General features: G+C 42.6%; 1 protein-coding gene across 1 annotated transcript in view; it reads left to right on the top strand.

Moving 5' to 3' along the window:
* The first annotated feature begins 7,143 nt into the window (after positions 1-7,143).
* CRLF3 (cytokine receptor like factor 3) overlaps positions 7,144-15,273 on the top strand; it is a 43,284-nt gene continuing 35,154 nt past the window's right edge. Inside the window, exon 1 of the mRNA XM_079904140.1 lies at positions 7,144-7,321. Coding sequence (XP_079760266.1) covers positions 7,205-7,321 — 117 coding nt within the window. The 5' untranslated portion in view covers positions 7,144-7,204. The remainder of the gene's footprint in view (positions 7,322-15,273) is intronic.

Genomic DNA, 15,273 nt, shown 5'->3' with positions numbered 1-15,273 from the left:
GTTGTTGCTGGGTACCAGTAGTTTGCTAGTTTGTAGTGAAGATAATCTCATACATCATTTGCATTGTTTTCACAGACATGTTTAGCTTTACTTTTTTTTTTCATTGCACTTGCAATATAGAGAGTGTGTTTATTTTGTCTGAGTGCTAGTTTTAACTACACGGTATGTAAGAGCTGAAACAAGTCATGTAAATACACCTATCAAATAGTAACGGGAAGCCACCTTGTTCGGTCGGGTTATGCAAACTGATGTTAACTGTTGACGTAATTGTGTCTATCTTTATGGTATTTGCTATTGCCTGGACAACATAAAGGGTACAAATTTCTCCAATGAAATTAGTGGTAATTACTTTCTCCTTGAAAATTATTAACCCCGGATAAGGTTTTTCAGGAAGGGAGACTGCACTTCTAAATATAAACAGTTTTGTTGTTTTGGTTTCGTTTACTTATAACTCACGTAGTGTAAGAACGCGACGCAAAGAGAATGACGGCGAAGAGGAGGAGAAGATGGAAGAGCAAGAGCGTGGAGGAGGAGCAATCAATTAGAAAACTACAGAAAAAACTGAAAGTCTCTTTGACTTTCACCCCCTAACTCGGTCTCTTCCTCTTAGCCCCAATGGCAGCCGGTATCACCTATTTGGTGGATAGCGTTGCAGCCTTTCTTAATACTTTTACATACATATACGTATCCGTAAAAAAATCTTTAGTTTTGTTTTTCTTTACATAAAAGGTAACAATGTAAATATCACTCAGCAATTTGTTTCTTTCATCATTGTCTTCAAGAGCTATACAGGTCAATCTGATTTGTTCCCTTTCATTCCTGAGCATTCCACCCAATTATGCACAACATTTTATTTATCCATTTCCTTAGTGATGATCATTTAAATTGTCTTCAATTTTCTGTTAGTCAATGAATCAGCGAACATTCTTGTATCCTTGAACACAAATGGTGCTTTTCCAGGATACACACCTAAACGTGGAATTGCTAGGTTGTAGGGTATGTCTCTAGCGCTTTTTATTCTTCTAAAAAGCTAAGCATTTAAAATGTGTTGAGGGCTTCCCTGGTGGTGCAGTGGTTGAGAATCCGCCTGCCAATGCAAGGGACACGGGTTCGACCCCTGGTCTTCTAGCACTATAAATATCTGCTTATCTTTAGATATTTCAATATCTTTACACAACTATGTTTTTAAATAAATTTATTTATTTTATTTATTTATTTTTGGCTGTGTTGGGTCTTCCTTGCTGCGCACCGGCTTTCTCTACTTGCGGCGAGCGGGGGCTACTCTTAGTTACGGTGCGTGGGCTTCTCATTATGGTGGCTTCTCTTATTGCGGAGCACTAGCTCTAGGCACGTGGGCTTCGGTAGTTGCAGCACGCAGGCTCAGTAGTTGTGGCTCCTGGGCTCTAGAGCACAGGCTCAGTAGTTGTCGTGCACGGGCTTTGTTGCTCCATGGCATGTGGGATCTTCCCGGACCAGGGCTTGAACCCGTGTCCCCTGCATTGGCAGGCGGATTCTCAACCACTGCACCACCAGGGAAGCCCTGATCTAACAATTTTAAACAGTATGCATTAAAGTCCTGTTATGGTGGTTAATTCTCTTGTAACACCACCCTCCATACTTTCTCTCCTCCCACATTCCCAATATAGTTATATTATAAAGACTTGTACACTTGTACACAAATGTTGATAGCAGCTTTATTTGTAATAGTAAAAAACTTGGAACAACCTATCAACAGGTACATTAAGAAACATATCCATACCATGAAATACTACTCAGCAACAAAAAGAAATGAACTATCAATACATGAAACAACATGGATGAAAAAAGAGTCTATATTGCATGATTCCATTTATTTAAAATTTGAGAAAAATGCAAATTAATCTCTAATTACAGAAAGCAGATCATCATTGCCTGTGTTCAGGGGTTGAAGGAGGGATAGATTACAAAGGAATAGGTTACATGGAAACTTTGGGGAGTGATGGAAATGTTCATTATATTGGTTATGGTGATGGTTCCACAGGTATATACTGATGAAAAAGTTCATCACATCATATACTCTAAATATATGCAGTTTATTGCAAATCAGTTATATTCAATAAAGCTGTTTAAAAAATGGTTCAAGCTGATTGAAGGTTTTTAGCATAAGTGGGACTCACTAGTGGGTTCTACTGTAGGATGATCAGGAGATTTTCATTGGGGGACTTCCTAATGTTAATAGGTGGAGGTCTTTTCTCTGGACCACTTGGTTTCTCCTCCAATCTGTTTGGGGGCAGAGGTGTTTATATCTCATGCAGTTTTGTGGAAGCAATAGGGAGGCATCACCTAAATGCATGGAATAGGGCAATGGACCTAAAATATCTAACTCTAATATTAACTGATGTCTCCCCTTTTCAGTTCCATACCTCATTCTCATGTGCTGTGTTATTCATCCTTCCATCCATTCCATAAATACAAATGAGTGCCAGCTATGAACAAAGCAGCTGTGAACAAAACAGACAAAAATGCCTATCCTTTTAGAATTTGTATTCTGGTTGGAAGAGACATGTAATAAAAATGATCCATAAGTAAAGTATATGGTAAGACAGGGCTAAATGCTGAGGAGAAAATAATGCAGGAAGTAGGATAAGGAAAGGAATGTCAGAATAGGGGTTGTGAGTTTTTTTAAGTGACTAAAAATTTTAAAAGGATATATAGCATGAGTTTCTCAGGAGTCTTTGGGGAGAGTTAGCCCAATTCTGAAAGGTTCATCCTCTGCAGTTTAGGTTGTAACTTCTGGCAGTTTTCTTGGGCAATTACTACTACTCCACTTTCCATCTTCCAAAAATTTATGGAACTCTCTAGTGCTCTTTTGTGTTCTCTACTGTTCCATTTGTCCCTAATCCATTTGTTTTCCTAATCCAGTTTTAAATCCCTTAATTGTTATTTTGATGGGGTTTTGGAAGGGAAAGGAGAGAAGCACCTGTGGCCAAGCCAAGAAAAGCCTTAAGACTCAGTTTACGGTTTACCTTGTTCAAGAAACTTTTCCTGATACCTCCTTCCTTCCACTATACTTTAGGCTGGATTAGGTGGCTGTCTCTGTGCTTCTACTCATTGCACTCAATATATTAGAATATAAATTCCTGCTTATGTGTGAGTGATCCCCCTACTGGACTATGAAGGCAAGTCCTAGGTCTCATTCCCGATTTGATTCCCAGCACCTAAGCACAGAGCCAGACACATACCTTGTACTCTTTAGATATTTTGTAAATAAATGTGTGCTTTTACCTGGCCATACTATTCAGCCTTTGCATGAGTCCTGTGAGGAAGACATTTACATTATTGTCGATTTAGAGAAATGTAGCTCACACATGTTTCCAAAGTTACAATGTTTAGCCAAGTCTCCTAACTTAAACTTCAGTGCTTTTTAAAATAATTAATTAATTAATTAATTAATTTTTGGCTCTGTTGGGTCTTTGTTGCTGCGTTCAGTCTTTCTTTAGTTGTGGCGAGTGGGGACTACTCTTCGTTGTGGTGCACAGGCTTCTCATTACGGTGGCTTCTCTTGCTGTGGAGCATGGGCTCTAGGTGCGCAGGCTTCAGTAGTTGTGGCATGTGGGCTCAGTAGTTGTGGCTCACGGGCTCTGGAGTGCAGGCTCGGTAGTTGTGGTGCACAGGCTTAGTTGCTCCGCGGCATGTGGGATCTTCCCGGCCCAGGGCTCGAACCTGTGTCCCCTGCATTAGCAGGCGGATTCCCAACCACTGTACCACCAGGGAAGCCTGGCAATTATATTCTTATCGTAAATAAATCAATTAGCAAGTCCTTTGTTTCTTTTTTTTTTTGCGGTACGCGGGCCTCTCACTGTTGTGGCCTCTCCCGTCGCAGAGCACAGGCTCCGGACGCGCAGGCTCAGCGGCCATAGCTCACGGGCCCAGCCGCTCCGTGGCATGTGGGATCTTCCCGGACTGGGGCACGAACCCGTGTCCCCTGCATCAGCAGGCAGACTCTCAACCACTGCGCCACCAGGGAAGCCCAAGTCCTTTGTTTCTTGTAGCATGAGGAGTCTGTGCCTCTGAATCTGCTCACCTCTGGGTACTCTTGAAATTCAAGTCAGTGCTAGACTAATGTGGTGACACGGAGATTAAAAACTCTGTAAAGCCCTGTCTGATGGCCTGCTGGCTTCTGTCATCACCACCTCTAGATCAATCTTCCTCTCTGTTATTGACCAGAGCATTTATTCTTCAGAAACTTGTGCTCTAAAGTTAAAAAGTTAAAAAAAATAAAAAATAAAAATATTTCGAGCCTGCGGGCACAGTTTTACAGCTTTTCTTCAGTTTTCTTCGTGTTATTTTTATGGGTAGTGTGGATATATTAGATACACATTTCCTGCCTCCCATCAGTTAGTAGGTCAAGGAAATAAAGTTGAATGAGACTAAGATTGGTAGCTTGTCTTTATGGAAGTTTTCCTTTTAATTTTTTTTTTTAAATTTCACTTAGTAAAGCTTTCTGGAGTGGGAGCCAATTCTGTTCAATTAGCTTTAGAGAGCACACAGAACATATCATGTTCAAGAACAATTAATAAATCCTGTTTTTTACTGACTCAATGTGTGTCCAAACTCTCCTGTTCCCTTGAACCATTTGCGTATCTTTCCCCCTGCTTTCACTGTCAAAACTCCATACAAAGGCTTCCCTGGTGGCACAGTGGTTAAGAATCCGCCTTCCAATGCAGGGGACACGGGTTCGAGCCCTGGTCTGGGAAGATCCCTCATGTCGCGGAGCAACTAAGCCCATGCGCCACAACTACTGAGCCTGCACTCTAGAGCCCGCAAGCCACAACTACTGAGCCCACGTGCTGCAACTACTGAAGCCCGGGTGCCTACAGCCCGTGCTCCGCAACAAGAGAAGCCACCGCAATGAGAAGCCCGTCCGCCGCAACGAAGAGTAGTCCCCACTTGCCGCAACTAGAGAAAGCCTGCACGCAGCAACGAAGACTCAACACAGCCAAAAATAAATAAATTAAAAACAAACAAACAAACAAACAAACAAACCCCCACAAAACTCTGTAAAAGCCAACATCCTAATTCAAGTCTCCATCATATCATAACTAGACTAACGCCATTTAGTTCTGCCTATTTACTCCCCTCTAGTTATCTCATGCATATTCATTTCACTGAACAAATATTTATTGAGAATTTACAGTATGCCAACCCCTGCCTTACCTTAACACAAACCGAAGTCCCACCTCTCTATCATTTATCTTCCTAAAACATTGTTTTGCAAATGTCACTGCACATGCAAAAATCTTTAATGTCTATTCATTAAAGTCAAAGCTTCTTAACCTGAGCTCCAGGGCCCTTACTTTTCTCTTAACTTCATCTCCCAATATATTATTCCGTCCTTCCTCTCCAGGCAAAGTGGTCTGCTCCTCCTTCCTTACACAATCCATTTATATTCCTGTCTGCAAGTCCTTATACCCTTTCCTTAGTTTTATCTTACCTGGGGTGCCTTTACTTACTCCTTTTTGTTTAGTTAATGCCTTGATTCATTCCACAGGTATTTGTTGAGAATCTACTGAGTGGCTTGCTACTTCAGGATAAAGATAATCTCCCATTTTCTCCAGAAGAGCCTTCATTTTCTAAACTTCTCTAATTTCAAGTGTCATTTACTTAGCACCAAACAATGCGGTAGAAAGGGCTTCAGTCTGGCCCAGGAAAACTGCAATCTAGCCTCTAGCACAGATTAATTGTGTAACCTTGAGACAATCACTGTTCTGTTTTTGTTTCCTGGGGAGGCAACTCTACCATCCTTGGCCAGGGGTCAGCAAACTATGGCCAGAGGGGAGAAGCGGGGAGGGATATACTGGGAGATTGGGATTGACATATACACACTAGGATATATAAAACAGATAACTAGTAAGGACCTACTGGATAGCACAGGGAACTCTACTCAATACACTGTAATGGACTATATGGAAAAGAATCTAAAAAAGAGTGGATATAGGTATATGTATAACTGATTCACTTTGCTGTACACCTGAAACTAACACAACATTGTAAATCAACTATACTCCAGTAAAAACTTTAAAAAAACAAAAAACAAAAAACTATGGCCAAGGCCACATCTGACCCACCACCTGTTTTTGTATGGCCCCTGAACGAAGAATGGTTTTCACCTTTTTAAGTAGTTGAAAAAAGATGCAAAGAGGGCTTCCCTGGGGGCGCAGTGGTTGAGAGTCCGCCTGCCGATACAGGGGACATGGGTTCGTGCCCTGGTCCAGGAAGATCCCACATGCCGCGGAGCGGGTGGTCCCGTGAGCCATGGTCGCTGAGCCTGCGCGTCCGGACCCTGTGCTCCGCGACGGGAAAGGCCACAACACTGAGAGGCCCGCGTACCAAAAACAAAACAGAAAAAGATGCAAAGAATATTTTGTGACATGTGACAATTATGTGACATTCAAATTTGTGTCCGTAAGTTTTATTAGCACACGGTCACGCCCATTTATTCACTATATTGCAACAGAGGCCTTATGGCCCACCGAGCTTCACATTTTCAATTACCTGGCCCACACAGGAAAGTTTGATAACATCCGCCTTGCAGCTCTGCCAGGATTGAGGTACCTACCACTGGCCCACGCTTAGGCCTCTGTCTTGGCTCCCTCATTAGACTACAAGCTTCTGGGTGATGGGGCCTTTGATTCCTGTGAGCGTGGTGCCTGATTCACAGTAACCTCCTAAAACACTAGCCACTGCAGGGATGCTCGTTTACTAGGCAGGTAGGACAATGACGATTCAAGACCCATCCGGGTTGAAATCCCAACGGCTTGAAATCCCGACGGCTTGAGAAAGTTGATTCTCCTCTCTGTCCCACAGTTTTCTCCTCTGTGGGATAGAGGTGCAAGGAGGCCTCGTAGCGAGGCCAGAATAAGATAAGGTGCGGGAAGCACTTCGTGAGGTGTAGTCATTAATCTTTCCCTAGCTCCGTGCGTGCCCCGAGGAAGCATCACTGGCAGGTGCTGCTTGGGAGCTGAGCTGAGACCAGCTGGGCCTGCAGCGTGAGAGGCTCCCTGTCCCGGACGCACGTTGAGCGCTGCTGTCAATCAAGGCCGCCGTGGGGCGGGGCGGGGCGGTGTTTCCGCCTGCGCGTGGCCGCTCGGGGCCGCTCGGCGGCGCCCGGGACAGTCGGGAGCCGCGCCCGCAGCCGCCGGCCGCGCGGCCGGACGAGGGGACGATGGAGCTGGAGCCCGAGCTGCTGCTGCAGGAGGCCCGCGAGAGCGTGGAGGCGGCGCAGAGCTACCGGCGGGAGCTAGGCCAGAGGCTGCAGGGGCTGCGGGAGGCGCGGAGGCAGGTCGGAGGGCCGCGCCCGCAGGGGCGCTGTGGGCCCCGGGGAGGGCGCGGGGTGCCAGGCGATGGGCGAGGGCACGGAGGGCTGCGAGGGGCGGGAGTGTCCGGAAACTCTGAAGGGAGGAGGGAAGCGTCTCTGAAGGTTCGGGAGACCTGGCAGGGTCTGGGAATGGGGAGGTGGGTTCTGCGGGGGGGGTGGGGGGTGGGGGAGGGGGACGGGGGGGGTCTTAGGAAGGGGCAAATTTGGGGGATAGAGGGAGAGTGTGAGGGGCGTACCCTAAGCTGTGTGGGGCGGTGTCGGGGATGCGATGGGGTCCGAGGTTGGGGGGAGTGAGGGACCAGAGCAAAAACCGAGGGCGTCACAGAGGGTAGTGAAGATTGAGAGAGTTGGGGGAGGTGGAGATTCTTTGGAAAACCTACCTTGTGGATGGAGAGCGATTTTAGAGAGCGTGAGGAAAAGGTGTAGCAGTGACTTGGGGAGAGCTCAAAGTGGAGGCGGAATGGACCGTGGAAGGGATGTACTAAGGAGAGACAGAGGAGTGGAGGAGTAGTAACGTTAACACTAAATGAATGGAAGTGATGTCAAAGTAGTACTTAGTATCTCATATGATCTTGAACGCATTAAAAAATCATGTAGCGGGATCCCATTCTAGAGAGTTTGGATTTTAAGGTGAAGCTATGTTGGAAGGGCAAAAGAAGGAAAATGAAGCCTCTGGGGGATGGGATACAAAAGCGTAGGGAAATGGAAAAACAGATTTAAAGAGAGAAGTGTTGAAAGGAGAAGCTAAATATACTTTTAAGTGATGGCAGTTATCTGCTCCATGGGGACCTGGTTATCAAAGATAAAGGAACACCACATGGTTTCTCTACACCCTGGAACATATACAGAAAAAGATATAACCCACTGCCAATGTGCAGGACAGATAATCCTCAAGCTACTATTAATTCAGGTGCTTAATAAGTGCTTTTTGAGTCAGTGGGATTCCGTTTGAGTGGAATCATTTGAGTGAGTGGGATTTTTCAACATCACTTTTGTTATTAATATATATTGTCATCCTAGTAACTCCCATGCTGCACAGAATCTGAAAATTACAACTGGTAGAATAGTGCCCTTGGATATTCTCATCATTTAGGATACTCAACATGCTTTAGGTTTTATACATTTAAAAATCCTTGTAGATTTTATTTATTTTTTTATTTTTTTTATTTTATTTTTTTTCTTGTAGATTTTAAATGTAGGCCAGGCATCTTTTGTAGTTTAGTAGCAAATCTGGGAGCAAGATCTAGATATGGTGACCCTGATTTGACGAATGCTTTTTAAGGCCTTCCAATATATTCATTTTGATTTCCACTTGAAAACACCTGCGTTATTCCTTCTGCTGTTTTGAAATAGAGGTTCTAAATCTAGGGCATATTTAAAAAGAGATTAAAGTATCTCTTATTATATGATTAATGTTGCAGCCAATTAAGATGTCATATATGAATGAGACTATTGTTTAACTGCATCAAGGATTAAGAAACAGGTGATACTAAGTGAATGAGCTTAGCACCTGGGAGAAGTGCTTATTACTTTCTCGTGTGATATTGAACACATTAAAACAATTTAGTATGATCTCATCCTGAATGGTTTAGTATTGTTTCCAAACCTACATTCTTTTAAATTCTATGTCCAAAAATTTATAGATAGAACATACTTTCCTATAACTTAGTGGAGTTTGGTATGGGGTTTTGTTTTGTTTTTGAGGACCATTGTCTTGTGCTTGAAACAGAAGACACTAAGAGAACATCCATTAGCTTAGGTTCTTAATGACATTGCCTTCGGACTAGACTGAGTAATGTCATACTGTTGTGAACTGAAGTGTGTTTTGTGCCGGTGCCAGTTACAACAGCTTCTAGTTCTAAAAGCTTTAATTCTTCCTCAAAGCTAATTCCAGTGGGTTGTACACGTTTGGGTTTGTAGAATAAGTCCTCTGTCAGCTTGCATTTTAAGGAAGGTCAGTGTTACAAAAATGTTATCAAAATAAGCAGCTGCTTTTGTTTAGTGGTTAGGATATTTTTAGGGTTCCAGTCATTTTCAGAATAACTACATAAAATATATGGCTTTTCAGTCAAAGATTTTGTATCAGGGAAGGATGAGAGAGGAAAGATGCTTCCCTTGTGTATATTTTTTACTTGCCGATTTTGTTTCCTTTTGGCATAGGATTGTTAAAAAAATTGATATGTAATTTACATACCATAAATTCATACCTTAAAATGTACAATTCAGCAGTTTTAGTGTATTTGCAAAGTTGTGCAGCCGTCACCACTAATTCCAGAACATTTTCATCACCCCAAAAAGAAATCCCGTACCTGTTAGCTGTCACTCTTCCAGCCCCTGATAACCACTAAACTACTCTCTGTCTCTGTTTGGATTTGCCAGTTTTGGACATGTCATATAAATGGAACCATACTGTCTGTGGCCCCTTGTGGCTGGCTTCTTTGACTTAGGCATAATGTTTTCAAGGTTCATCCATGAGGTAGCATGTAGCTGTACTTTAGTCCTTTTTGTGGCTTTATAATATTTGTTGTGTGGATATACCACATTTTATTTATCCATTCATCAACTGATAGATATTTGGGTTATTTTCAGTTTTTGGCTCTTATGAATAATCTTGGTGTGAACATTCATGTACAAGTTTTCGTGTAGACATGTTTTCAGTTCTTTTAGTACTTAGGAATTGCTGGGTCGTGTGGTAACTCTTTGTTTAACCTTTTCAAGAACTCTTGGCATACTCTTTATCTTTGCTTTTGTTTCTTACCCTTTAAACATCTCTCATGAAATTTGCCTCCTGTTAGGAAATCATGGCTACGAAAATTTAGAAGGAACAAGAGTTTTTTACTGTCAGTCTTTTAGTGTGAAAAACAACTGGCAGCATGTAGCAGTTTCTCTTCTTGTGGTTAAGTTTAAGCCCTACCCTCTGTCTTCAGAGAAAAGGAAGTTCTGTGTAGGAATGAAGGGTAGTCTGTAACTCTTACTGTTTGAATACGTTAAAGACTAGAGAGATGTTCGTTGTCTTCAGGAAATCAGATAATCTTTACAGTCAGCCTGGAGTAACTGATGTTGAAATCATTAGGAATAGTTCTGTATAGCTCCCTGGAATCCTTGGTATTAAGATGTAAATACCAAAGAAATTAACTTCAACCCTCCTTAAATACTCATTTGTTCATTTACTCAATAAATATGCACTGGGTGTGTTCTGTGGGTCAGAGATACTTCTAGGTCCTAGAAATACTGTGGGTAGGGAAACAGAGCATTGCTCTCACAGATTTACTCTTTCCTTTGGTGGCTAGTCATCAGACTCTAAAACCTAAAGACAAAACAAATAGGAGAAATCTAAATTCTTGTGTATTCATTTTTAGATTTCAGTTCCATTGTGTTGTTCATCCCTTGTTGACTTCTACAGGTTGACTTTCCTGCTTGTTGTAAGTAGAGATTGCTGATCAGGATGTCACGTAGTGTGTCAGCTGGCCAGTCAGATATGCCTCAAAGAGTGACACTAGTTTGATGACATTGCCACTGTCCAGGACCTAGTCTTTAAGCCTTGCAGGTCCAGAAACTCCATGTTTGTACATTATCAAAGGAGGATTAGTTTGAGGTACTGGAGGTGCCAACAGTGAGAAATACCAATATTCTAGTCTGTGTACAGTTATAATTTACTCTAAAATGAACTGTTGGCCTTCATGTGCCTTTAATTAGTGTGATTCAGTGTCTGTAGGGGCATTGACAAGAGTCAGAGTAAAGTCTGACTCTGACTTTCAGAGTAAAGGGCCAGATCCTGGTGCCTAATTAAGACACTGGTGAGGACCCTGCCCAGCTCTGGGCAGTGGTGTCCCTTTGATCGTTGCTACTACAAGTGTGGTCCACGACCGCAGCAGGGTCATCCTGACCTGAGAGCTTGTGAAGAATGCAGGAATCAGGCCCCCCCAGACCTGGTGACTCATCATCAGGTGTGATGTGTATGCACATTAAAAATAGAGGCACAGTGCCTTAGAGGATACCATTAACTCTTCATCAGCTCTCTACCGATTTCTGTAGTTTATCCTGAACCGTAGGTGTGTTGTTGTAAACTGCTGTGGTTTATCCTCAAGATTAAAACGCTGTTTGAAATAGCATGGGTTTAGATAATTGTGCAGTGACAGACAAGTGAATAATTGACGATCTCAAGCCAGCACTTGCCCTAGCGTGTCTTAACATCTGTATTGTGACAGTTTGTCTCTCATAGTATTTTTTTAAAATTTATTTATTTTATTTATTTTTATTTTTGGCTGCGTTGAGTCTTCGTTGCTGCACCTGGGCTTTTTCTAGTTGGAGCGAGCGGGGGCTACCCTTCATTGCGGTGCCCGGGCTTCTCATTGCAGTGCTTCTCTTATTGCGGAGCACGGGCTCTAGGCACACAGGCCTCAGTAGTTGTGGCTCGCAGGCTCTAGAGCGCAGGCTCGGCAGTTGTGGCACATGGGCTTAGTTGCTCCGCAGCATGTGGGATCTTCTCAGACCAGGGCTTGAACCTGTGTCCCCTGCCTTGGCAGGTGGATTCTCAACCACTGCGTCACCAGGGAAGCCCTCTCATAGTATTTTGTTTTCAATTTTTTAATAGTTGATTTCAGATAATTTTTTGAAGATCTTATTAGGAACTTTGATATTCCTAATGTACAATACCAGGTTCTCCATAGATCATTATTCTCACAGGATTTGAAAACACGTAGCATACTAGTTAAAGACTGGAACAGATAGAGAACTCAGTGGGGGGAAAAAAATTATTTCAGAGAACCAGGGCAGGAAGTCTTAGTAGCTCAGCAAAGAAAAGAAAGCTGTTATTGCTTCTTTTATCTCCACTTCCCCTTCTGTTACCCGTTTTCAAAACAGTCCAAAAAATCTGTTTGAAAATAATCTGTTACTGCAGTAGTACTTAAAATGCCCCTATTATAGTGTCCTAAGAAAAGGTTAAATCTGGAGCTGGGGAAAACCAAGAACAGATGAAATAATCTGAAAATCACCCATAATTCTACTCCTTACAGACACCCACTGTTAGCATTTTGGTGTACCCTTCTAGACATATTATTTTGCCAAATTGAAAGACTGCTGTATATGCAGCTTTATACTTGTTGTTTTCTTTTGGTTAGCATTATATCATAAGCATTATGAAAAATTTCCCACGTACAGTCTAATTTTTAACGCAGAGGTGAATAGTCTGTTACATAGGTACTTACGGAGCATTTGTTGGTGGTAGGCTGAAAATGTATTGACTCAAATATGCCAAAATACTGGAAGCAAAGCTCTAGAAGCAACACTAAATAATCAACTACCAAGGGAAAAAGCTGCACATATATTTGTGTGCAAAAACCACATATTTACATTGGCTTTTCAGTCATCCTTTTTTAAGTCTTTTCACAAATTGTCTTTAAACACGACACTCTGAAAGCTGCTTGTTGAGTCCAAACCTCTCTTGAAATGTAGGATATAAATGAGAATTTAAACAAGCATTCAGAATCTATAATGTTAACCTCAAAAAGTGTGTGAGTGTCACAGAGGAACCCAGTTTCTCTCTGTGTAGAATTTTTTTTTCAATATAGAGTGTAATGTAAATTTAAATTTGATAGAGAAGAACTGTTCTTATTACTAGAAACCTGGTAAATAATATGGCTAATTTGTGATCTAAAGCCAAACAAATGTAGGGCAGACTTTTTAAAATTTTTATTTAAAAATTTTTTGGCCACACTGCATGACTTGTGGGATCTTAGTTCCCCAACCAGGGATTGAACCCGGGCCCCTGGGCCCTGGCAGTGAAAGCGCCGAGTCCTAACCACTGGACCACCAGGGAATTCCTGGGACAGGCTTTTATTTTTGAGGGGTATCCATGAATCATTTATATTTGCAGTTATTTTACTTTTTTTGCATTTGCCCCTATTAGGTGTGAGACCTTGAGAAACTTAACTTTCCTGACGCCTCACTTCCCTATCTGTACAATGCAGATAAGGATAGTACCTACTTTACTTGGCCAGTGTGGGAATTAAAATGAGAAATGTATGTAAAACGTTTAGCACGATGCCTGGGACATATGAACTGCTTAATAAATACTAGCCATAGAAATAATGCCACCAAATATTATTATTATTCAAGGTGACCTCCCCTACTTCTCCAACTGGTAACTTATTCTTTAAATGTCTCCTCCTCTCTTTCCCAGCAGAATGACTTTTTTGAGCTCTGATGGGTTTGTGGCTGTCTCACTTACATAAGGACTTAATACTTTTTACTATAGTTACATGTGCATGCAACTGTCTCCTTTACTAGAATGATAGTTTTTTGAGGTCAGGATCATGCCTTATTCATCTTTATAACCCCAGTTCCTGGCACTAGACCTCAATAAATATAGAATGAATGCCTTTATGAATGTTGTGGGTGTGATTTTGCAGACATTCTTTTTAGATTGTTCGTAGTCTTAATTATAGGCACCCTATTCACTAATGCAGATAAGCAAGAATTAAACATTTGTTTTATCATGATTTGGCTATTTGTCACTACATAATAAACTATGCCAAAGCACAAAGGCAACAATTTGCTTAGTGTTCGGGGGATTAACCAGGGCTCAGTTGGGCAGTTCTGATTTTGCTGGCAGCTCTCATGTAATTGCAGTCAGATGGCAGCTGAGGCTGGAATGTTCAAGATAGAACATTTACTTACCTGTGTGGAGCCTTAAGTAGTAGCAGGACTCAGTTGGAATGCTGGCATGGCTGAGCCTGGGTGCCAAGCTCTCTCCCTCCCACACTCTTCCTCCCACCCCTCTCACTCTTCTCCCCCTTCCACTTGTTCTCTCAGGAAAGATAGCCATGCTTCTTTTTTTTTTAGATTAATTAATTTATTTTTGGCTGCGTTGGGTCTTTGTTGCTGCACGCGCGCTTTCTCTAGTTGTGTTGAGTGGGAGCTACTCTTCATTGCGGTGCGCGGGCTTCTCGTTGCGGTGGCTTCTGTCATTGTGGAGCATGGGCTCTAGGCACACGGGCTTCAGGAGTTGTGGCTCGAGGGCTCTGGAGCACACAGGCTCAGTACTTGTGGTGCACGGGCTTTGTTGCTCCACAGCATGTGGGATCTTCCTGGACCAGGGCTTGAACCCATGTCCCCTGCATTGGCAGGCAGATTCTTAACCACTGCGCCACCAGGGAAGCCCCGATAGCCGTGCTTCTTACACAGTGGCTCAGGAATTCTTGCAGTGCAGAAGTAGAAGTTGCCAGGTAGTCTTAAGGCTGAGGCCTGGAGCTGGCACAGCTCAGTTCCACTCTATAACGATGCACATGTGACTGCATTGCTGGCCACCAGCCCAGCCTCCTGTCCAGGGGAGAGGTCTGCATGAGGATATGAGTACCACAAGGCATGGTTGCTGGTTCATTGGGGCCATTAATGTAACAGACTACCAAGTAATATAATCAAGATTTTCTTTTTGGAAGTTTTAATAAGCATGTTTTAAAGAAACATAACTGTAGGGACTTTCTTGGTAGTCCAGTGGTTAAGACTCCACGCTGCCAATGCAGGGGCCCGGGATTGATCCCTGGTCAGGGAACTAGATCCTGCATACCGGAACTAAGACCCAGTGCAGCCAAATAAATAAATGAATATTTTTTTAAAAAACAAAGCCTAACTGTAAGAGACAAGAAGGAAATGTAGCAGCACATATGAGTCCATACATGAAGCAGACAGTTGAGATTTCCTGCCACTTGACTAGCTTTTCACCGGGTTGTGGTAGAATTTAAATGAGACCATGGGTATAAGTTTCTGGTACACAGTAGGTGTTCAGTAGGTGGGAGCTGCTGTTGTATTGTTATTATTGCCATTGTATTTTTAATGACTAATATCTTGGTGTCAGTGTGAAGACAAATAGCTAATGCAGTACATTTCATATGAACTGAGAAGAAACATTTCGGTTA

The sequence above is a fragment of the Stenella coeruleoalba genome (assembly GCF_951394435.1).
Source record: "Stenella coeruleoalba genome assembly, chromosome: 19".
Taxonomy (NCBI): domain Eukaryota; kingdom Metazoa; phylum Chordata; class Mammalia; order Artiodactyla; family Delphinidae; genus Stenella; species Stenella coeruleoalba.
This window is presented reverse-complemented; position numbering and strand designations above follow the sequence as displayed.